General features: G+C 53.2%; 4 protein-coding genes across 11 annotated transcripts in view; 3 read left to right on the plus strand and 1 right to left on the minus strand.

The window, feature by feature from the left end:
- Window positions 1-353: 353 nt before the first annotated feature.
- On the plus strand, window positions 354-4,738 carry NICN1 (nicolin 1, tubulin polyglutamylase complex subunit). Of its 3 annotated transcripts, none has more exons than XM_049716402.1 (6): window positions 354-562; window positions 1,922-2,038; window positions 2,288-2,401; window positions 2,780-2,920; window positions 3,228-3,332; window positions 3,407-4,738. In XM_049716402.1, exons 1-6 carry the CDS (start codon window positions 431-433, stop codon window positions 3,446-3,448), a joined length of 651 nt encoding a protein of 216 aa, XP_049572359.1. In that variant the 5' UTR covers window positions 354-430; the 3' UTR covers window positions 3,449-4,738. The 3 variants fall into 3 exon arrangements, with proteins under 3 accessions (XP_049572359.1, XP_049572358.1, XP_049572361.1); XM_049716401.1 differs by having other exon boundaries at window positions 357-562; window positions 1,862-2,038; XM_049716404.1 differs by having other exon boundaries at window positions 361-562; window positions 1,862-2,038; window positions 2,849-2,920.
- A 142-nt stretch (window positions 4,739-4,880) lies between these two features.
- On the plus strand, window positions 4,881-10,283 carry AMT (aminomethyltransferase). The gene is made up of 9 exons (XM_004283944.4): window positions 4,881-5,334; window positions 5,437-5,604; window positions 6,125-6,205; window positions 7,385-7,516; window positions 7,920-7,998; window positions 8,288-8,433; window positions 8,518-8,698; window positions 9,088-9,243; window positions 9,346-10,283. Exons 1-9 carry the CDS (start codon window positions 5,038-5,040, stop codon window positions 9,522-9,524), a joined length of 1,419 nt encoding a protein of 472 aa, XP_004283992.1. The 5' UTR covers window positions 4,881-5,037; the 3' UTR covers window positions 9,525-10,283.
- A 311-nt stretch (window positions 10,284-10,594) lies between these two features.
- On the minus strand, window positions 10,595-14,201 carry TCTA (T cell leukemia translocation altered). Of its 4 annotated transcripts, none has more exons than XM_033413054.2 (4): window positions 13,755-14,201; window positions 13,346-13,448; window positions 11,834-11,913; window positions 10,595-10,801 (listed from the first exon to the last, which is right to left on the minus strand). In XM_033413054.2, the coding sequence occupies exons 1-3, from the start codon at window positions 13,975-13,977 to the stop codon at window positions 11,871-11,873; spliced, it is 369 nt and encodes a 122-aa protein (XP_033268945.1). In that variant the 5' UTR covers window positions 13,978-14,201; the 3' UTR covers window positions 10,595-10,801; window positions 11,834-11,870. The 4 variants fall into 4 exon arrangements, with proteins under 4 accessions (XP_033268945.1, XP_033268944.1, XP_049572362.1 ...); XM_033413053.2 differs by having other exon boundaries at window positions 10,595-11,216; XM_049716405.1 differs by having other exon boundaries at window positions 10,595-11,913; window positions 13,755-14,197.
- A 109-nt stretch (window positions 14,202-14,310) lies between these two features.
- RHOA (ras homolog family member A) overlaps window positions 14,311-17,306 on the plus strand; it is a 51,839-nt gene continuing 48,843 nt past the window's right edge. Inside the window, exon 1 of one of the 3 annotated variants that reach the window (XM_033413050.1) lies at window positions 14,311-14,578. The gene's annotated coding sequence lies outside the window, so the exon portion shown is untranslated. The remainder of the gene's footprint in view (window positions 14,579-17,306) is intronic. The other 2 variants (XM_033413049.2, XM_004283940.3) reach the window with 2 other exon arrangements.

The raw sequence follows: 17,306 nt of genomic DNA on the forward strand, positions 1-17,306 counted from the left end.
CTTTTCTTGTGAGTTATCTCTTCAAATCCTTCGCGTACGTAAAAAAAGGCTTAATATCTATTTTTGCAACCAGTGTCGTCCAGACACTATGCTCATTCATGGTCATGGCTTTATGCGCTTTAACTGACGCCCGCCCTGCACAGAGGAAGTAACCGACTGAGACTTCAGGGAACCTATAAGGCTCAGCACTAACTGGATCCAGAACGGCTAGGCCGTTTCTGGGCATGGTCCCTGGTGGCTCTCTAAGGCACGCTCGGTGATTGGCTGAAGGAGCACTTCCGCAGGCACTTCCGAATCCGCGCCCGCCCCGAGCATCGGTGATTGGCTGGGATGGCCGAGCGCGAGCCCTCTCGGGAGTTGTAGTTCTTGGGGCCCGGCTGGGGACGCCGGGAAAGACCATTGGTCTTACTTGGTCGCGGCCGCTGCCACCATGTCCCGCGTGTCGGTCCCTTGTCATGTGAAAGGTACCGTGGCCCTGCAGGTGGGCGACGTGCGGACCTCCCAAGGCCGGCCTGGCGTGCTGGTCATCGATGTCACCTTCCCCAGCGTCGCGCCCTTCGAGGTGAGCAAGCAAGTGGGCGCGACCGGGGCTCCTGGGCGGGGCTTATCTGGGAACTCGGGCGTGTCCCAGCCATTTAATCGTTTACTGAAAGCCTCTGCAGTACCTCGCCCAAATGAATCAGTTAAACATTTATTTATTCCTTCAGTTAACACACAGTTACTAGAACGCAGCTTCCTCTTCTGTTCTCTTCAACGTCTCTCCCCAATGCCCAGAATGGCGCTGACACGGAAGTGCCGAGATAGTAGGCTAGGTGCTGGAAATACAGTTTTGAACCTAATAGAGGTGAGAGGTCGTTTTGTCCCTGGCCACTGACTGGGTATCATTAGACAATGAGTTACCCCCAAACCTGCCTCCTGCCCATTCCTACAGTCCCTGCTGGAGGTCAGGTTCAAATCATCCCTCATCAGGGTCTTCCCAGTGGCTCCAGTTTCCAGTCTCCAGTTGCCCTTCCACATCTGCTGGCAGGGTGACTGGACACTGCAAGACCTCAACACAGAGGACAGAGTCCACTTTCTAATGGCCTGGCATTCAGAGCCACTCTGTGTCTTTGCCCTACTTGCCTCTCGGCCCCAGGCATTTTGTCCTGTAGTGTGTGGTTCTACCCCAAGCTGTTGCTTACTCTAAGCTGGGAGACTTCATTACAGGGCCCAACCCTGGAAATCTGATTCAGTAGGTCTGGGGTGGAGCCTGTACACTTATATTAAAAAAAAATTTTTTTTCCTTGAGTAATTCTGTTTTGTTGCTGTTGTTTTGGGGTTTTTTGGCCTCACCACGGTGGGATCTTAGTTCCCCGACCAGGGATCGAACCCTGCGTCCTGGCAGTGAAAGCACCGAGTCCTAACCACTGGACCACCAGGGAATTCCCTCCTTGAGTAATTCTGATGAGTATCCAGTGATGAGAACTGCTTTAGCTAGGCTGAACCACTCTCTGTTCCAGGGGTATGCCAGGTCCTGTCACCCCTTGGTGTTCCTTTGTTTATGCTACTTTACAGTTTCTACCTTTCATGGTCCACTTGATGAACTCATCTGTACATTTTCTGATTCATCTAGAGTTAGGGCTCTGACCACTCCCAGCATCTTGGACATGCAGCAAGATCCGAGGTCATGGTTTGCATGACATGCTCATTTAGACTGTGAGTTCTAGGAAGGCAAAATCTCTTTGGGCCCCAGTGGATTCTTGTTGATATTGTTAGATTGGTAGAAGAGTACATTCCTAAGTGGAGGAAGAGATGGTGCTTTTGAACCCATCAGGCCCGGGGCCTAGGTGTGATTTGTTGTGGTGGGTTGTGTGTGCCCTAGTTGCAGGAGATCATGTTTAAGAATTACTACACAGCCTTTCTGACCATCCGTGTTCGCCAGCACACCTCAACACACACTCCAGCCAAGTGGGTGACCTGCCTTCGGGACTACTGCCTGATGCCTGACCCACACAGTGAGGAGGGAGCTCAGGAGTATGTATCGCTGTTCAAGCACCAGGTCAGCTGGGACTCAGCATGGCCAGGGCAGCCCAGATGAGGGCTCACAAGAGGCCTGGGGATTGGGCCAGGATCCCATGAGGGAAGAGGGGCAGGCAAGGTTGGCCTGAATTGTGGTTCTTGGGCAAGTGCCTTGGAGGAACTACTGTTTCCTTCTCAAAGGCCTGGGGAGGAAGCACCTTGGCTCATTGCTGGTTGGCTCCTGGGCAGTGAGCTGGGGCCTCGGTGGGTCCTTGTGTGTATGTGTCAGATGCTGTGTGACATGGGCAAAGTACTGGAACTACGCCTGATTCTGCGACAGCCATCACCACTGTGGTTGTCTTTCACGGTGGAGGAGCTGCAGATCTACAAACAGGGACCAAAGGTAAGTGACTAGCTCAGAGCTGTTTGCTGGCCCTTTCTCCAGGAGGCTCCTAGCTATGGCTGGGAGGCCTGGGGGTACAGGTGGGAGTGGATAGGTAAGGATGGGGAGACTCAGAAGGAGTCCTTCATGGAAGTTAGCCAGGTGGGAATGCTGGAAGTTCATGATAAGAGGTGAGGCCACGTCCCCATATCCCCTGACCTTTGGGGCTACCTGCCTTTTTCAGATCTGGAACATTCAGGTACCCAGATATACTTCTGCTCCTTGTCTTCGTGGGGCTTCCTTCTGCATAGCAGAAGAGCTTAGGTAGTCTTCTGCCCCGGGACCTAAACGGGATTTTCCCAGTTTCTGGGGCTCAGGGGCCCTTCTCTCTGCCTTCAGGACCTTGGGATCTGGTTCCAGGTCTCTCCTACTCTGCCCGCCTCAGGGCAGTATGCCTTTGCTTTGCAGAGCCCTTCCATGACCTTCCCCAAGTGGCTCTCGCACCCAGTGCCTTGTGAGCAGCCTGCTCCCCTTCTTGAGGTAAGCCCTTACCCTGGCTAAGAACCATGTGCGAACAGCTCTGGTGTCCAGCACAGGCCCAAGGGGACCCCTTTCTGCAAGAATCTGGGGCTGGACCTTCGTTCACTCTGTGCACCTTCCTCCTGGGATTTGAGGCATCTCTGTGTGGGGCCGGGCCACCTACTCCACATCAGGCCCCATCCTCATGTTTCACAAGTCATCTGGGAATGTCAGCTGGAGGGCCCCATAGCCCAACTTGGCCTATCTGGAGTTATAAGGGCACTGCTGGGGAGAGACCCATGGCCACTGACCCCTCCTTCTGGAGCAGGGTCTCCCAGACCCCAGCAGGGTATCATCCGAGGTACAGCAGATGTGGGCGCTGACAGAGATGATCCGGGCCAGTCATACCTCCACAAGGATCGGCCGCTTTGATGTGAGTGATCGCTTCCCTCTGCTTGGCTCCCGTTGGCCTGAATGGATCAGATCTGATGGTCTTTTGTGTTGCAGGTGGATGGCTGTTATGACCTGAACTTGCTCTCCTACACTTGAGCTGTGGCCCTTAGTCAAGACGTTGGCCTTCCGTGCCCATCCAGGCCCAGCTTGGGCCATCAGAGGCTGAAGTGCTGTCCCTGTGCATTCCGAGTGTTGCCTGCATGCGCATTCTGTCAGGACCACGTTCACAGAGTCAAGATTCTTGGGGGCTCACTGTGTTGCTTTAGCATGAACTCCTGGAGGGGATACACTCTGTCCTCACCTGACTGCAACCCAAACCTCCTCCTTCGCCCTCCCTAAAAACACTCCAGTTCTATTCCTAAGAATCCCCCTGTGCCCTCTGTCTCCCATGCCAACATGAACATTCCTGTCTTCTGCCTGCTCCCTCACCCTGAGTGTAGTAGGCTGGGGTAACCTACTAGAACCTGCTCTGTCTAGCCTTGGAAGACTGCTATAACTTGGCAGTCGTAGTTTGGAAGCTTGAAGGAGAAACAGGAGCCGCGTTTTGCCTTCTGCGCCCCCTAATGGTCTTCTTTCCCTTTGTATTATGCCCACAAAAAGAAAATTCCTATCTAAACTCTTCTGCTGCTTGCCTAGGGAGCCACACAAAGCTGGGAATTTGGGCAGCCTGAGTCCCTTGGTGCCTGAGTTGGCTCCTGGATGTGTGTTCAAATGGGTCTGCCCCCATCCATCGGGTCTGGGCGGGTGCCCTGGGCAAGGCTGGGGCCTGAAAATGAGTCCTGGGACCTGTCTGCCATCTGACAGAGCCCAAAGCGCATCCTTGTCCCTCTTCCAGTTGCCCCCATCTAAGAGCCACGCTCAGTGTGATGAGAGATCAACCTCGGTGGTGGTGGTGGGGGCCAGGTGAGGGTTCTCATTGGTGTCTTTTAAGAGGCTGAGGTTTTCTACAACCCCAGGCCAGCAGCTGAATAAGACAGGCTGCTGCTCCTTATGAGAAAATCCTGCTTCTCTCTGTTTTTTCCTGGCTTGCTTCTGGGGGCTGTTATGAGGCAGTACTGCAACATGTGTTGGACCTGGAAAATTGGATGTTTGTGTGGCTCAACAGCTTTCTAGGGGAAGGGCAGCCACTTTTTGGTGGCCACCTTCTGATGTCACCTATCAGAGTTCTTGTAGGTGGTATCTGCCTGCAGGGTCATTTACTAAGCCCCATTCAGCTTTTGCTAAGAGGGTAATGATCAGTCTTGTGCTCAGGGAGTAGCAGCTCTCAGTGTGTATGTGAGTGAGGGGGGAGGTCCCTGGGATGGCAGGGACCCTGCTTCCTGCACAGCTCTGTCCCCAGCACAGGGCCTAGTGTGCAGCAAGATCAATAAATACTTGTGGAATGCATCACTGTGCCCGCTGCCTACGTTTGCCCGGCGAGAGAGCTGGAGACCCTCACATGAGGCCAGGTTACTGTGGCACTCTGCCTGCCGGGCTGACTCCACCCTCCTGTGCCCTCTCCACCCCTTACCCTCCCCCCATGCGACCTTACACTCCTATTGTCCTAAGCTGGTGATTCAGGCCTTTCAGCCCTTTGCAGAACTTTGGCCCTTTGGAGGCAGGGCAGTCAGCAGGGGGAGGTCTAGCCCCCAGCTCTATTTCTGAGTGGCTTAACTGGCTCCAACCGCCCAATCTGCCCTGATCAGATGGAAGCGCCCGGGGCTATTTCCCTGCAGCTGGGAGTCAATGCACTGTGTGCTCTAAAGCTGCGTCTGCCCTTGGGGCTGCCCACTCCCTCTTCTGATCCCCTGGGCGGGGGAGAGACCTATCTAAGCAGGGCTTGGACTACATCTCCCAGCGTGCCTGTCAGAGTGGTGGCCTCTGTGCGTCGGCTGCACCCGTTGCGGGCAACAATGCAGCGGGCTGGGAGCATGATGTTCCGTCTGGGCTCGTGTCTCCAGGCGCTCCCCTCGGCCCTGCGCCGTTCTCTCAGTAGTGCACAGGTGGGATAGAGGGTGCTGGGTTGTGGTGCCAGTCTTGGAGGGTGGGGGAGGAAGAGGGCTGGGGCCTGGGGCCTTGGTGGCACTGAGCCCGGCCGCCCGCAGGACGTGCTCCGCAGGACACCACTCTATGACTTCCACCTGGCTCATGGCGGGAAGATGGTGGCATTCGCAGGCTGGAATCTGCCTGTGCAGTACCGGGACAGCCACGTTGACTCGCACCTGCATACACGCCGGCACTGCTCGCTCTTTGACGTATCCCACATGCTGCAGGTGAGCCAGGGGAGTGCACTGATTGCCAGGCCAGGGCTTCCTCTCCGTCCACAATGGTGCAACCCTCAGCTTTCTTTGCTGGGAGCTGGATTCCAAGGGCAGCCCTCTCAGAAGAGTTGGAGGTCTCAAGGGTGTAATGTACTATGGCCCTCAGTAAACTGACTCAGAGGGTCTCTTGATCATCTCCTGTCTTATCTCTCTAGCCTGCTCCCACTTAGTGGAGTGCCTCAACGTCCTGGGTTTTCCAGGGCTGCCACTCATTGTCATCCACTGTCCTAGGTATTAGTTTGGAAAAGGGGGTATTTCAGGAAGGTGCTGGGCCCTTTCAAGTTCCCTAACCTCCCTGAGTGCATCTCTTCTGTATTGGCGGGTGTGGGGGAGTCAGAAAGTAGGGCTTCTGCCACTTGCAGAACCAAAAGACTAGTCAGGCACTTTGGCTGGATTGGAAAGTGCTGTGGGTGGCAGGGAGGATGCCTCCTAGCCCCGTGGCTTTCCAGAGGCTTTTTGATCTCTTTCCCAGACCAAGATATTTGGCCATGACCGGGTGAAGCTGATGGAAAGTCTAGTGGTTGGAGATATTGCAGAGCTAAAGCCAAACCAGGTGGGCCTCTCTTTTATTTCTGCTCAATGAGTGTTCTTAGTCATAAGCCAGCAAACCAGTCTGAGTCCCTGCTTCGGGCCTGGGGGCACAGAGATGGATCAGACACAGTTTCTCAGGGCTTTCGTTCTTGGGGGACAGAGTCCCTGAGTCATGTCCAGACACCCAGCCATCTGCAGGGAGGGTCCTATCCCATCCCCACCACATCAAGCTGGAAGGCCAGAAACCCAGGTTCACGTCCTGTTCTGTGACTTCCATGCTGCTTAACCCCTTGCAATTTAAATTGTAGTCCTGGGAATTCCCTGGCGGTCCAGTGATTAGGATTAGGACTCTGTGCACTCACTGCCAAGGGCCTGGGTTCAATCCCTGGTTGGGGAACTAAGATCCCACAAGCTGTGCGGCCAAAGAAAAACGAAAGTGTAGTCTGTAAACCAGCAGCCTCATCGTCACATAGGAGTTTGTTAGGATACACTCTCAGGCCAGTTCTTCAGACCTGCTGAATCAGAACCTGCATTTTAACAAGATCCCCAGGTGATTCATGTGACCTCTTAACCTCAGGCTCTTCTTATACTGTCCATCCAGTGGGGAGGCTGAGGCCAGCCAACCTCAGTGTTATAGAGGGTTGTTGTGGAGCACATGGGGTCATCAAGATAGACTTTGAAGCTGCTGCTGCTTCTTTTTTTTTTGGCCATGCTGGATTTTAGTTCCCCAACCAGGGATTGAACCCTCACCCTCAGCAGTGAAAGTGCCGAGTCCTAACCACTGGACCACCAGGGAATTCCCATAGACTTTGAAGCTTCTGTCCTGGGGTTTGGAGCACAGACTGAGTTGTCCTAGGTCTGGGTGGGACGAAGCATCAAGTCCTAGGTATGGTGGGTTAAGTGTGAGAGGGGCTCTCTGTACTAAATGGGGAGGGGTGCAGAGGCCCCACCAGATCAGGGAGGTGTCCCCCAAGGTGGGGAAGAGGTGAAACCTTTCTCAGTGTATGAGGATCAAAAACCCTGGGCTTGTGCAGGGGCCTGGGCTGACCCAGCCTTGCTGCTTGCACTGCCACCACCCCTCAGCTCTATTCACGAGGGTTCATGAGTTTGTGGTGGCTGAGTGGGCCCAGGGGCGTGTTTCACTCACACTTGACCTTGGCCTCTTGGACCTGGAGGCAATGATGCTCCACTTTGATGCTAGGGAACACTGTCGCTGTTTACCAATGAGGCTGGCGGCATCTTAGATGACTTGATTGTGACCAACACCTCTGAGGGACACCTGTATGTGGTGTCCAATGCTGGCTGCTGGGAAAAGGACCTGACCCTCATGCAGGTATAGCCCCTCTGTGTCCCAGGTACCCTGTCCTCCTTGTTCACAGAGCAGCATCCTTGTTTTCCAGGACAGACCTGGAATGGATAAGGAGCTCAGACAATGGCTCTTTGAAAGAACAGTGGGCCAGAGCGGGCCCTCCCTGGAGCATGCTAAGTTTCAGTGGTGGGGAAGTGGGGGAGGTGGGGAGGTGAAGCTGATCCTGGCCCCTAAGTGAGGATCCTCTGGTGCGGATGGAAGGCTGGAGCCTGGTGTTAGAGCTGGCAGACCTGGGCATGAGTCATCCCTACCACTTAGTAGTTATATGACCTTGTTAAGACGGGAACCAGCCTACTCTGCCGAGCTCTGCAGCACCAGGTGCTCAGTAAGGGGTCCCAGAGCAAATGTGGTATTTCTTTCCTTTCAGGACAAGGTTAGGGAGCTTCAGAACATGGGCAACGATGTGGGCCTGGAGGTGATGGATAATGCCTTGCTAGCCCTGCAAGGTAAGTGGGCCAGGCTGGGTTTGGAGCTGAACTTTGCCTTCCAGGTTTCCTCTACTGCTTGGCAGAGAGGCCGTGCCGGGGGAAGGTGAGGATGGTGCACCATAATTCTAAGTTTGGTATCATGCCCTCCTTCTACCTGCCACAAGGCTCCATGGGCTGTGGGCAAGAGCATCTTCTCCCACCTGCAGAGTGGGGCTTGCTCAGGGCTTGTTCTGGTCCCTAAGGGCTGTGATCCAGCTTTCTGGGGCACCAGGACCTGGACACTTGGTTATTGGCTCCCTGGGCCCAGGCCCCACTGCGGCCCAGGTGCTACAGGCTGGCGTGGCAGATGATCTGAGGAAACTGCCCTTCATGACCAGTGCTGTGATGGAGGTGTTTGGCGTGTCTGGCTGCCGTGTGACCCGCTGTGGCTACACAGGAGAGGATGGTGTGGAGGTTTGTCAAGAAGTGGGCACAGGGTAGTGCAGGGCATAGGACTCTGGGGCCAGCAGCCCATCTGCTCCCTGGTGTCCCTTGCAGATCTCGGTGCTCGCCGCGGAGGCAGTCCGCCTGGCAACAGCTCTGTTGGAAAACCCAGAGGTGAAGCTGGCAGGTCTGGCGGCCCGGGACAGCCTGCGCCTGGAGGCAGGCCTCTGCCTGTATGGGAACGACATTGATGAACACACCACACCTGTGGAAGGCAGCCTCAGTTGGACATTGGGTAAGCTGGGCTAGCACTCAGGGAGGGGATCCTGAAGGCTGGAGTGACCCTTGATGAGACCAGCCAACCCAGGACTGCTTCCAAGGTTGTGTAGCCTGGAGCAAGTGGCACAGCCTCCCTGAGCCTTCATTTCCTGAAGATACCACAGTGGCTTTGCCCAATAGATACTGAGGACCCTCAGCAAGCTGAGGTGGGGAGCATGGCCTCCAAGACCAGGGGTCAGTAGGTGGATGGCTGACTGCACTGCAGGGGAGGAATGGGGTCTAGGGGCAGCCTGAGCGAAGGGGCCTTGATGCTGGATAGATGTCACTTGGGTTCCTTGTCACTAGGACCTCCTGTAGTCAGGGGTCCTACGGACTCTGGCTTAAATCTGATGTGTCATGTTCCAGGGAAGCGCCGCCGAGCTGCTATGGACTTCCCAGGAGCCTCAGTCATTGTTCCCCAGCTGAAGGGCAAGGTGCAGCGGAGGCGTGTGGGGTTAATGTGTGAGGGGGCTCCTGTGCGGGCGCACAACCCCATCCTGAGTACGGAGGGTACCGTGCTTGGTAGGTTGACCAGGGAAGTTGGAGAGCCCTTGTCTCTTCCCTAGGAGGGTGGGGACCCTGGGCTGGCAGGGTGGTGTTGACACATGGCGTCTGCCTGGACAGGTGCTGTGACCAGTGGCTGCCCCTCACCCTGCCTAAAGAAGAATGTGGCGATGGGTTATGTGCCCTGTGAGTACAGTCGGCCAGGTACCCTGCTGCTGGTAGAGGTGCGGCGAAAGCAGCAGATGGCCATGGTCAGCAAGATGCCCTTTGTGCCCACAAACTATTATACCCTTAAGTGAGGATGACTTGGAGCAGGGCCCTCTCCTCCAGGAGCCTTACCCTGGAGGGCATTGTACAAGGGGCTAGGGGTTTGTACAAGGGGTTTGTCAGGAAGCTGAGGCAGAACACACTTGGGGTGGCTAGGTGGAGGCTGGTACTGGTTGTCTGGGTAACGGGGTCACACCACCTATTCCCACTTCATCCTGTGCCACTTGCAACTTCAAGACCCCATTTCTGAGTGATGGACCAGCCCACGGTCCCATTTACCCCACTCTTGCCTGCTGGAGAAGCATCAGTTCTGGCACCTCGCCCTTCCACTCTGCCAGGTGCTGCCTGTGGAGCAAAGGCTCACCTTTAGGGGGAGGAGAAAGCCTGCCCAACCTACCTCACCACGGTTTCTCACACTGCAAAGGGTCACTACCTTGGGCAGTGCCGGCTACCTCCTCTGGTTCACTTTCCATGAATTCAAACTGTTGCCTCTTCCTGGGCAGGGATGATTCCTGACTCACAGAGGGTTGGCCTAGTAGGGCTGTGGTGCCCGTGTGTAAACTTGGGGATGGCTGAGGAGGGCATGGACTCATTCTTCCACATTCTCCAGTTGGCCCAGCCTGCTGCCCAGCAGCCAGCCATGCCAGGCTCACCACCTGTTCTGAGCCCCAGGGCTGTTGTAGGGCAGGCTGGGCCTCCTCCCAGACTTGCCTTATCCTGGGCTGACCTCCGTCCCTGGGACTTATTACTGGACTCCACTGACCCCTAAAGAAAATAAAACATTAAATGAGCTTCCTTCCTTCTTGCTTGCTACAGTTCTAGCTTCATTGTTCTCTGTCCACAGGGTTCCTAGGGTGCCAGTCCAATGCCTGCCTTCCTGGCCCAGACTCAGAGTGGGTTCCCCTTGAGAGGGGCAGGTCTATAAAAACTAAAGGGGAGAGTGCCCCTACTGGGCACCACCACTGCTCCTCCAGGGAGATGGCATCACCTCTCCACCTCTGCAAGTTGTATTCTGGGTGCTCAGGGGCAACAGCCCCCAGGGTGTTCCCTCTCCAGTTTCCCCTGTGCGTGCACACTGTCCTGTCAATAACCACACAGCTGATGCACTTCCATGTTTAATAAGCCACATCCTCAGTTGAGCCTGGGGTGAAATATGGGACCAATTCTGAGTGTGGTGTTTGTTGTCAGTGGGTAGGCCTGGGGCTGCAGAACCATCATCCCACCAGCCAGAAGATACTCCGGAGTACTCGTGCATGAGCTCAGCATAGTCCTACTCCAGTGCACTCTGCAAAGACAGCCTGGGCAAAGGCTGCCAGATGGAAATGTGACATTTAACAGAGAGGAAGGAAGCAGTGGGACATTGAGGTAACTGCTGGCCCAGCAGAAGCAGGCAGAAGTATGTCCATCAGGGAAGCAGGCAGGTCTAGGGCCACACTGCTTTCAGGAACTGGTGTTTGCCACTTATACCTTTATAAGTTCCCTTGGCTCACTGTGGAAGTGGCAGGCCTGCCTAGCCTGTGGGCTCTTAGAACGAAGCTCCTCTGGTTCCAGGTCAAGATGGGAAGTGGTGAGGCTGCAGGGCACGATGGGGCCGCTTTGCACTAAACAGCTCAGTATGTCCCTTTGAGGGGCAGGGTACAGATCCACAACCCCACAGGCACTTAAGCAGTGGAGATGGGAGCTCACCCCTGGGACTCAGCCACTTCTAGGTACCCAGCTTCCTTCTGGGAGGGGTTAAGAGGAATATGAGTACAATGAAAAGACAACTTATATAGCCTGACTCACACCTGGAGAGCTCAGGATGAGCCAAAGGAGGTGGGTGTTTGGTGTCCACTGTCTTATACTTGAATGGCCAGCTAAGTAACCATAAAATATAAGGCTGTGTCCAGGCCAGGATTCCCTGGGTCCCTGCCAACAAAGCAAAACCAAATAAAGGAAACCCCAGGCTTAGGGGAAAACAGACCTGCCTTACAAATCTCAGAGCTGGTCAACCTCAGGCTTCCTCCCAGGGACAAATCTCTACAGGGTCACATCCCAGGGGGATGGGAAGAGGAACAGGAAAAAGCCAAGACAGAAAATGGACTGTTGCCCTCCCCAACCCAGAGGCTTCTGAGCTGACCCCTGAAAGGAGAAGCATGCCTTCTCTCCTTAAGCCACCCAGATCAGGGTACAGGCAAACTCTTTACTGGCCCAATGCCTGGGGCTGCTGGAGGCAAGACCAAGGGCAGTGGAGGCCCAGCCCTGCAAGCACTGGCATACTCCCTGCCCCCAACCTCTACCCCCGCTGCAGTAGTCCCTGGGGTCTGGGCAGCAGCAGAACCCAGTATGGGAGCCAGCAGACCTGGTGATGTTCCTGGAGACCCCTCTGCTGCCTTCCCTTATTCTCTGTGGGTTTTAAGAGGTTCATTTGCTGCTGTTTCCCTGAAAGTGATAGAAGAGAAGAGGGGTTATTCCGCGGACAGCATAACAGTCCCCTTGTGGGGGCTGAGCTGGGCTCAGTAAGGCCACACTATAACCTAGACCTCTCTGCTGAGCTTCCACAGCCCTCACTGGGTCCATCACTTTCCCCTGCAGACTTATTCTTCCTCCTGCTTCTCCACTTTGTGAATGGTGCTCCCATCCTTCGCCAGTTGCCAAGGACAGAAACCTGTGCAGTGGCAGGCCTCCTAATTGGCCTCTTGCCCTCTCTATTGGACACCTTTACCTATTTGCCATAAAGCAGGCAGTTATAAAAGCAAATTCGGTCAGGCCATGGCTTTGCTGAGTCCAATAGCTCCTTGAGACTTGGGATAGGGTATTCCAGGTCCCTTCATGCCTTTATGTTTGAGCTCCAGCGTCACAGCCTTGTCTATCCTTCCAATATGTCACCCTTGTTCTTGCCTCTAGGCCTTGTTCTGTCCATTCTCTTTGCTTGGTACACCCCTAGCCTTTGCTCTCAGCTTAGGTGTCTGACTTGGAAGATACCAGCTCTGATGACCCTTGCCTCTGCACTGCTGCCCTCCCCTTTTATTTATTAAAAAAATTTTTAAAATATCTTTATTGGAGTATAATTGCTTTACAATGTTGTGTTAGTTTCTGCTGTACAGCAAAGTGAATCAGCTATATATATACTTATATCCCCATATCCCCTCCCTCTTGAGCCTCCCTCCCACCCTCCCTGTCCCACCCCTCTAGGTCATCACAAAGCATTGAGCTGATCTCCCTGTGCTATGCAGCAGCTTCCCGATAGCCATCCATTTTACATTTGGTAGTGTATATATGTCAATGCTACTCTCTCACTTCGTCCCTGCTTCCCCTTCCCCGCCGTGTCCTCAAGTCTGTTCTCTACATCTGCGCCTTTATTCCTGCCCTGCCACTAGGTTCTGCTCTCCCCTTTTAAATCTCTGGTTCCACCTGTGAGCAGGGCCTGGGTTGTTCTTGTTCTCTGGACCTAGTGTGGCCCCTGCCATGTGGTAGGAGCTCAGAGATCAACTGAATGAATGCTCTGATTAGTGAGTTCATGTTTTACAGATTAGAAGGCTGATCTGATGAGTTCAGTCAGTGCACTAAGGACAGAGGCTCCTGCCTTTCCAACTGAGGGGCTTACAGTGCAGTGGAATCTCTACATCTCTTACAGTGCAGTTGCCACTACATCTCTGAAATTGTGACAATAATGCCACCCACCGCACAGGTTACTGAACAGCATACAGATGGGCTGTTCAGACATCGATGTCACTTGAAGCCTGAGCTCTAGTGCAGACCCTGGGGTTTGCTGCAAAGCTGGTGGCCTCCTACCCTGAGAACTCCCTTCCCCAGCTCAGGGGTGGCCTCTGCCTGCTAAGCATGGGGTAGACATAGGAGTAGATTTACTCACCAGGAAGGGAAATGCGTGGAGCCATCAGGTGTGGATCCGTTCTGGCCGCCCAGACCTGGGGGCAGGAACACATCCAGAGCTGCAGCAAGCTGGGGGTGGGTATCTGAGCAGGCATCAGCCCAGGTCAGGTTAGAGGCCAGTGGTATTGTTTGATGGAGAGTGTAGTGGAGGCCCTAAGGGACTAGTGGTATTGTCTGACGGGGGTTGAAAGGAATTTATATGTGACGGGTGGACTGGTGGGGTTTCTGGCGTGAAATGGTATGTTGACATGGGTCAGGGTACAGCGTTAAGTTGTGATGAGGTTCTCAGGGGACCCACTGGTAGTCTGGGGGGGGGTTCTGGGGAGCCCAAAGGTACAGTCGGTGGGGGAGGGGGTGGCCGGCCCACGGAAGTTGGTGGATCGTCTCACCTGGCCGGTGATACAGCCCGGTCACCGTACTCCCGTAGAACCCCCACGCCAGCTGGATGCTCAGGAGACTTAACACCAACCAAAGCAGCAGCAGCTTGAAGAGGGTCACGCGCATGTCCTGCGCCTCCCACTCCAGCAGGAACTCGCTGCCGAGGGCGCCCAGAGCGCCCAGCACCGTGGCCGGCAGAGCCTGCAAGGACTGCCCAGACCAAGGCTCCGCCATGACTGGCCGGCGTCCCAGCCAGGGGACTGTCACCGTAGTCCCCACTGCGCAGGCGTCTGGTCTTCCGGAGCCAGGTCCGCTAGTGCGCACGCGTAAACCCACGGAAGGCGCGTCTACCTCGCTTGCGCGAAGCGTTGGCAGTTTGGGGAGGAGTGTTAAAACCGCGCACGCGCACCTAGCCCCACCCTGCTTAAAGGATGAGTGACTCGAGGAGTATAAAATAGCAACCAGGTCTTTTATAGCCCAGGAGTTCCCATGATGCCCCACGCGGCTGCAATGATTGGTTAAGAGTCTTGCTTTTAGGGTGTGGACACGCTCCTAAGCAATCGTGGCTGAGCAGGGAGTGCGCGCGCGTGCGCGGGGCCGCGACTGGGGCCGGCTCGAGCCCGCTGGGCACACGGGGGCGCGCACGTCTCTCCCCGCCCTCCCGCCGCCGTCGCCGCCCGCTCTTGCTTTCTCGCGCTCCCCGCCCGTTGCTCTCCGTCGGTTCTCTCGTTAGTCCGCCGCAGCCTCTTCAGCCACCCGCCGTAGTCTTCGAGCTTGCGAGTCGCGGACGGGAGTCCTCGGCGCGGAGAGGCCGGACTCGGAGTCGTCGCCTGAGGTGAGCGAGAGGGTTCCCTCCTGGCGCCGCGGTGCCCCGGGCCCGCCCGCCCGGCACTCTTCCGGCCGCCCGCCAGCCGCCGCCCCGCCGTGGCCGCGCCCCACCTGCTGCTCTCGGCCGGCAGCACCAGGACCCTGGCCCCTGACCCTGACCCCAGGCCGGGGACCCAGGCCCCGCTTCCAGAAGCGACGGCCCCGCCCGCGCAGTCCCCGGAAGCGCGCCCCGCGGCCTCCCGCGCCCCTTCCCCCGCCCGGCCAGGCCTGCTGGAGCCCAAGCCGCCCGCCAGCTCTCGGTCCCTGTCGCTTCCTCTCCTAGGGCCGCGCCGGGCAGGGCGGGGGCTCTAAGCTGGGCCCCACGAGCTGCTGGGCAGCCGGCCCCTGTGAAGCGCGCGTGGCTGTTGGAGTTGAAATAGGAAAGAAACTCTTTACAACTCCATTTTGGCTTTTACGTTTAACATGAAACATGAATCACCGTTTTATACTGCGTGAAGTCCAGTTATGTTTTGGGTATTTTCGTTTTTAATGCAGTATGCTTTGAGATTGTGTAAGTAAAATATAGTGTTGAAATCATAAGGGTTAGAATTCTTCGGTATTTAAAAGAAGGGAATTTTCCAGTTGAAAGGAACATTTTTTCATGATTTAAACTGTGTGTCATCAAAATAAAGTATTAATTTGCAATTTTGCTTAGTCTAAATTACTGCCTTGATTAGGAATCACCTGGACATCTGTCCTTAGTTACCTGTTGGATCCAGTTACACGTTCACTAAATAGTACTATTTGCACTCAAATTGATTTGGTCAAAACCATGTTTAGTAGTTTATGATAGAAAGTTGGCATTCTTTTTCCCAGAGTTGGTTTCACTTGTGTTTCTTAATGATCCTTATTTTAAATTTTTACTTCTGTTGGTAACTCGTTTGATTCTTTTTGTGTTTAAGACAGTTTATTGAAGTAAATGTTTCTTGCAGATGTGTGATCAGATTATACTCCTGCCAGATCTGAAGGGGGAAAAATACTTTAAAAATTCTTTTAAATGTTGTATGTGGTGAGAATTTTTCCGCCACTTGGTGTCACACACCCAGATGTGTAATGCTTATGTACCATTGCCTGATTGTCACTTTAGACATGGCTAAATTGGGAGAGATGCTGCTTTGAGCATTTGGCACAAGTGACATTGTTTGGACTGAAATAGAAGATTAATTCTTAATTGTAAAGGATAACTTGAGGGATCTCTTTTGATAAATTGTCTTGAGTAATTCTATTTACTTTTTTAGAGCACTAGTGGCTCTTGGGGACATAAAATATATAAGATGAAGAAAACAAACAAAAAATATATGTAAGATGGAACTTGGTTTTAGTCAAAGTCTAGTCCTAGACTTATAGCCTCTGTTCTCATAAATATCTGTACTAGAGGGAAGAAGAGAGTAGGAACACTGACTTTTTCACTGATCAAGAATTTTAGACCTGAAAGGAATCTTTAGGACTTGTAGTCCAACCCCATTTGCAGATGAGAAACTGAGTCCCAGAGACTTAAGTAAATTTCCCAAGGTCATATGTCTAGTCAGGTGCCAGCCAGAACTATTTTCACTGTAAGATCTTCTCCATGTACTCCCAAACAGCTTGCTTAGAGTCAGCTAAAATTCAGGACTTTCAACTTATTCCAACTGTTTCTTCATTTATGTATTGCTGATTTTTCATGTATTGGGAGAATCTGAAAATTTTTCCAAGCAAATTTCAGTTCTTAAGCTTTTACTCTCCTTTCTGTAATTTGGATGGTCCTACAGCAGTTGATTGAAATAGGTAAATGAATATACAGGGTCTCTGCTTGGGCTAGTTCTTGCTGTGAGGTGTTTTGGTCTTCTTGAGGGACCCAGCTTCTTCCACAGGCAGGCCTAGACTCCCCTGCTCCAAATCCAACATAGTTAGGCCCTGATAAGATGTTATCGGGCAACTGTGGGCTCTTTTGACTATTGATTTGAGGTGGGATGGAGAGAAACAGTATATATTGAGAATATAGTTTCCTGTGTATATGTATGTGGTGGTGGTTTTGCTGGAGTATTTTCAGTCCTGATTCCTTGTTTGTCAGTTAACTCCTTTTAAAACTTTAACCTGGTCATGTGGGGGTGTAAGTTATTAGAGTAAAAACAGGTAGATCTTCAGGTGTTTCTTGTCTATAGGGTGGAGTCCACGCTGTGACTGGAGAAGGTGGGTTGCTACTTTGGGCCTTCTTTATTGTCCTGGAGCTGAGAGAGTCACGTTAACTTTGCCAGAAGAAAGACTGATATTTCAACTTGTAAGAGCACAAATTTGGGCTTGCTGGGCTTCTATAGACAGCACCTCGGGTTTAATTGCATTGTGGCTACTAGTGATAATGATAAATGGTACATAATCACTGGATTTTAATCACATATATTTGCAGTTTTAAAAGGTCCCTAAAGGTATTTCGTCTTCCCTTACGACTTAAGTTTATTCTTTATGCACCTGGCCTGTAGAACTATTTGCTTGTACCTTCACATTAAGATAACCAAATTTTAAACTTGTGTTAATGTGTCTCACTATAGTCTGCTCTTTGGGGACATGCTCATTGTTAAGTACTTGTGAGATTAATAAATTAAAATTCTCAGTACAAAGTTAGTAATTACTGTAAAATTCCTATTTCAAGTGTTTATTTCAAGTGATTCATTTTTAATCTGTGGTGCTGAAGTATTAAGTCCTTGTATACTCATAATTAT

The sequence above is a fragment of the Orcinus orca genome, chromosome 10, assembly GCF_937001465.1.
Source record: "Orcinus orca chromosome 10, mOrcOrc1.1, whole genome shotgun sequence".
Classification (NCBI taxonomy): Eukaryota; Metazoa; Chordata; class Mammalia; order Artiodactyla; family Delphinidae; genus Orcinus; species Orcinus orca.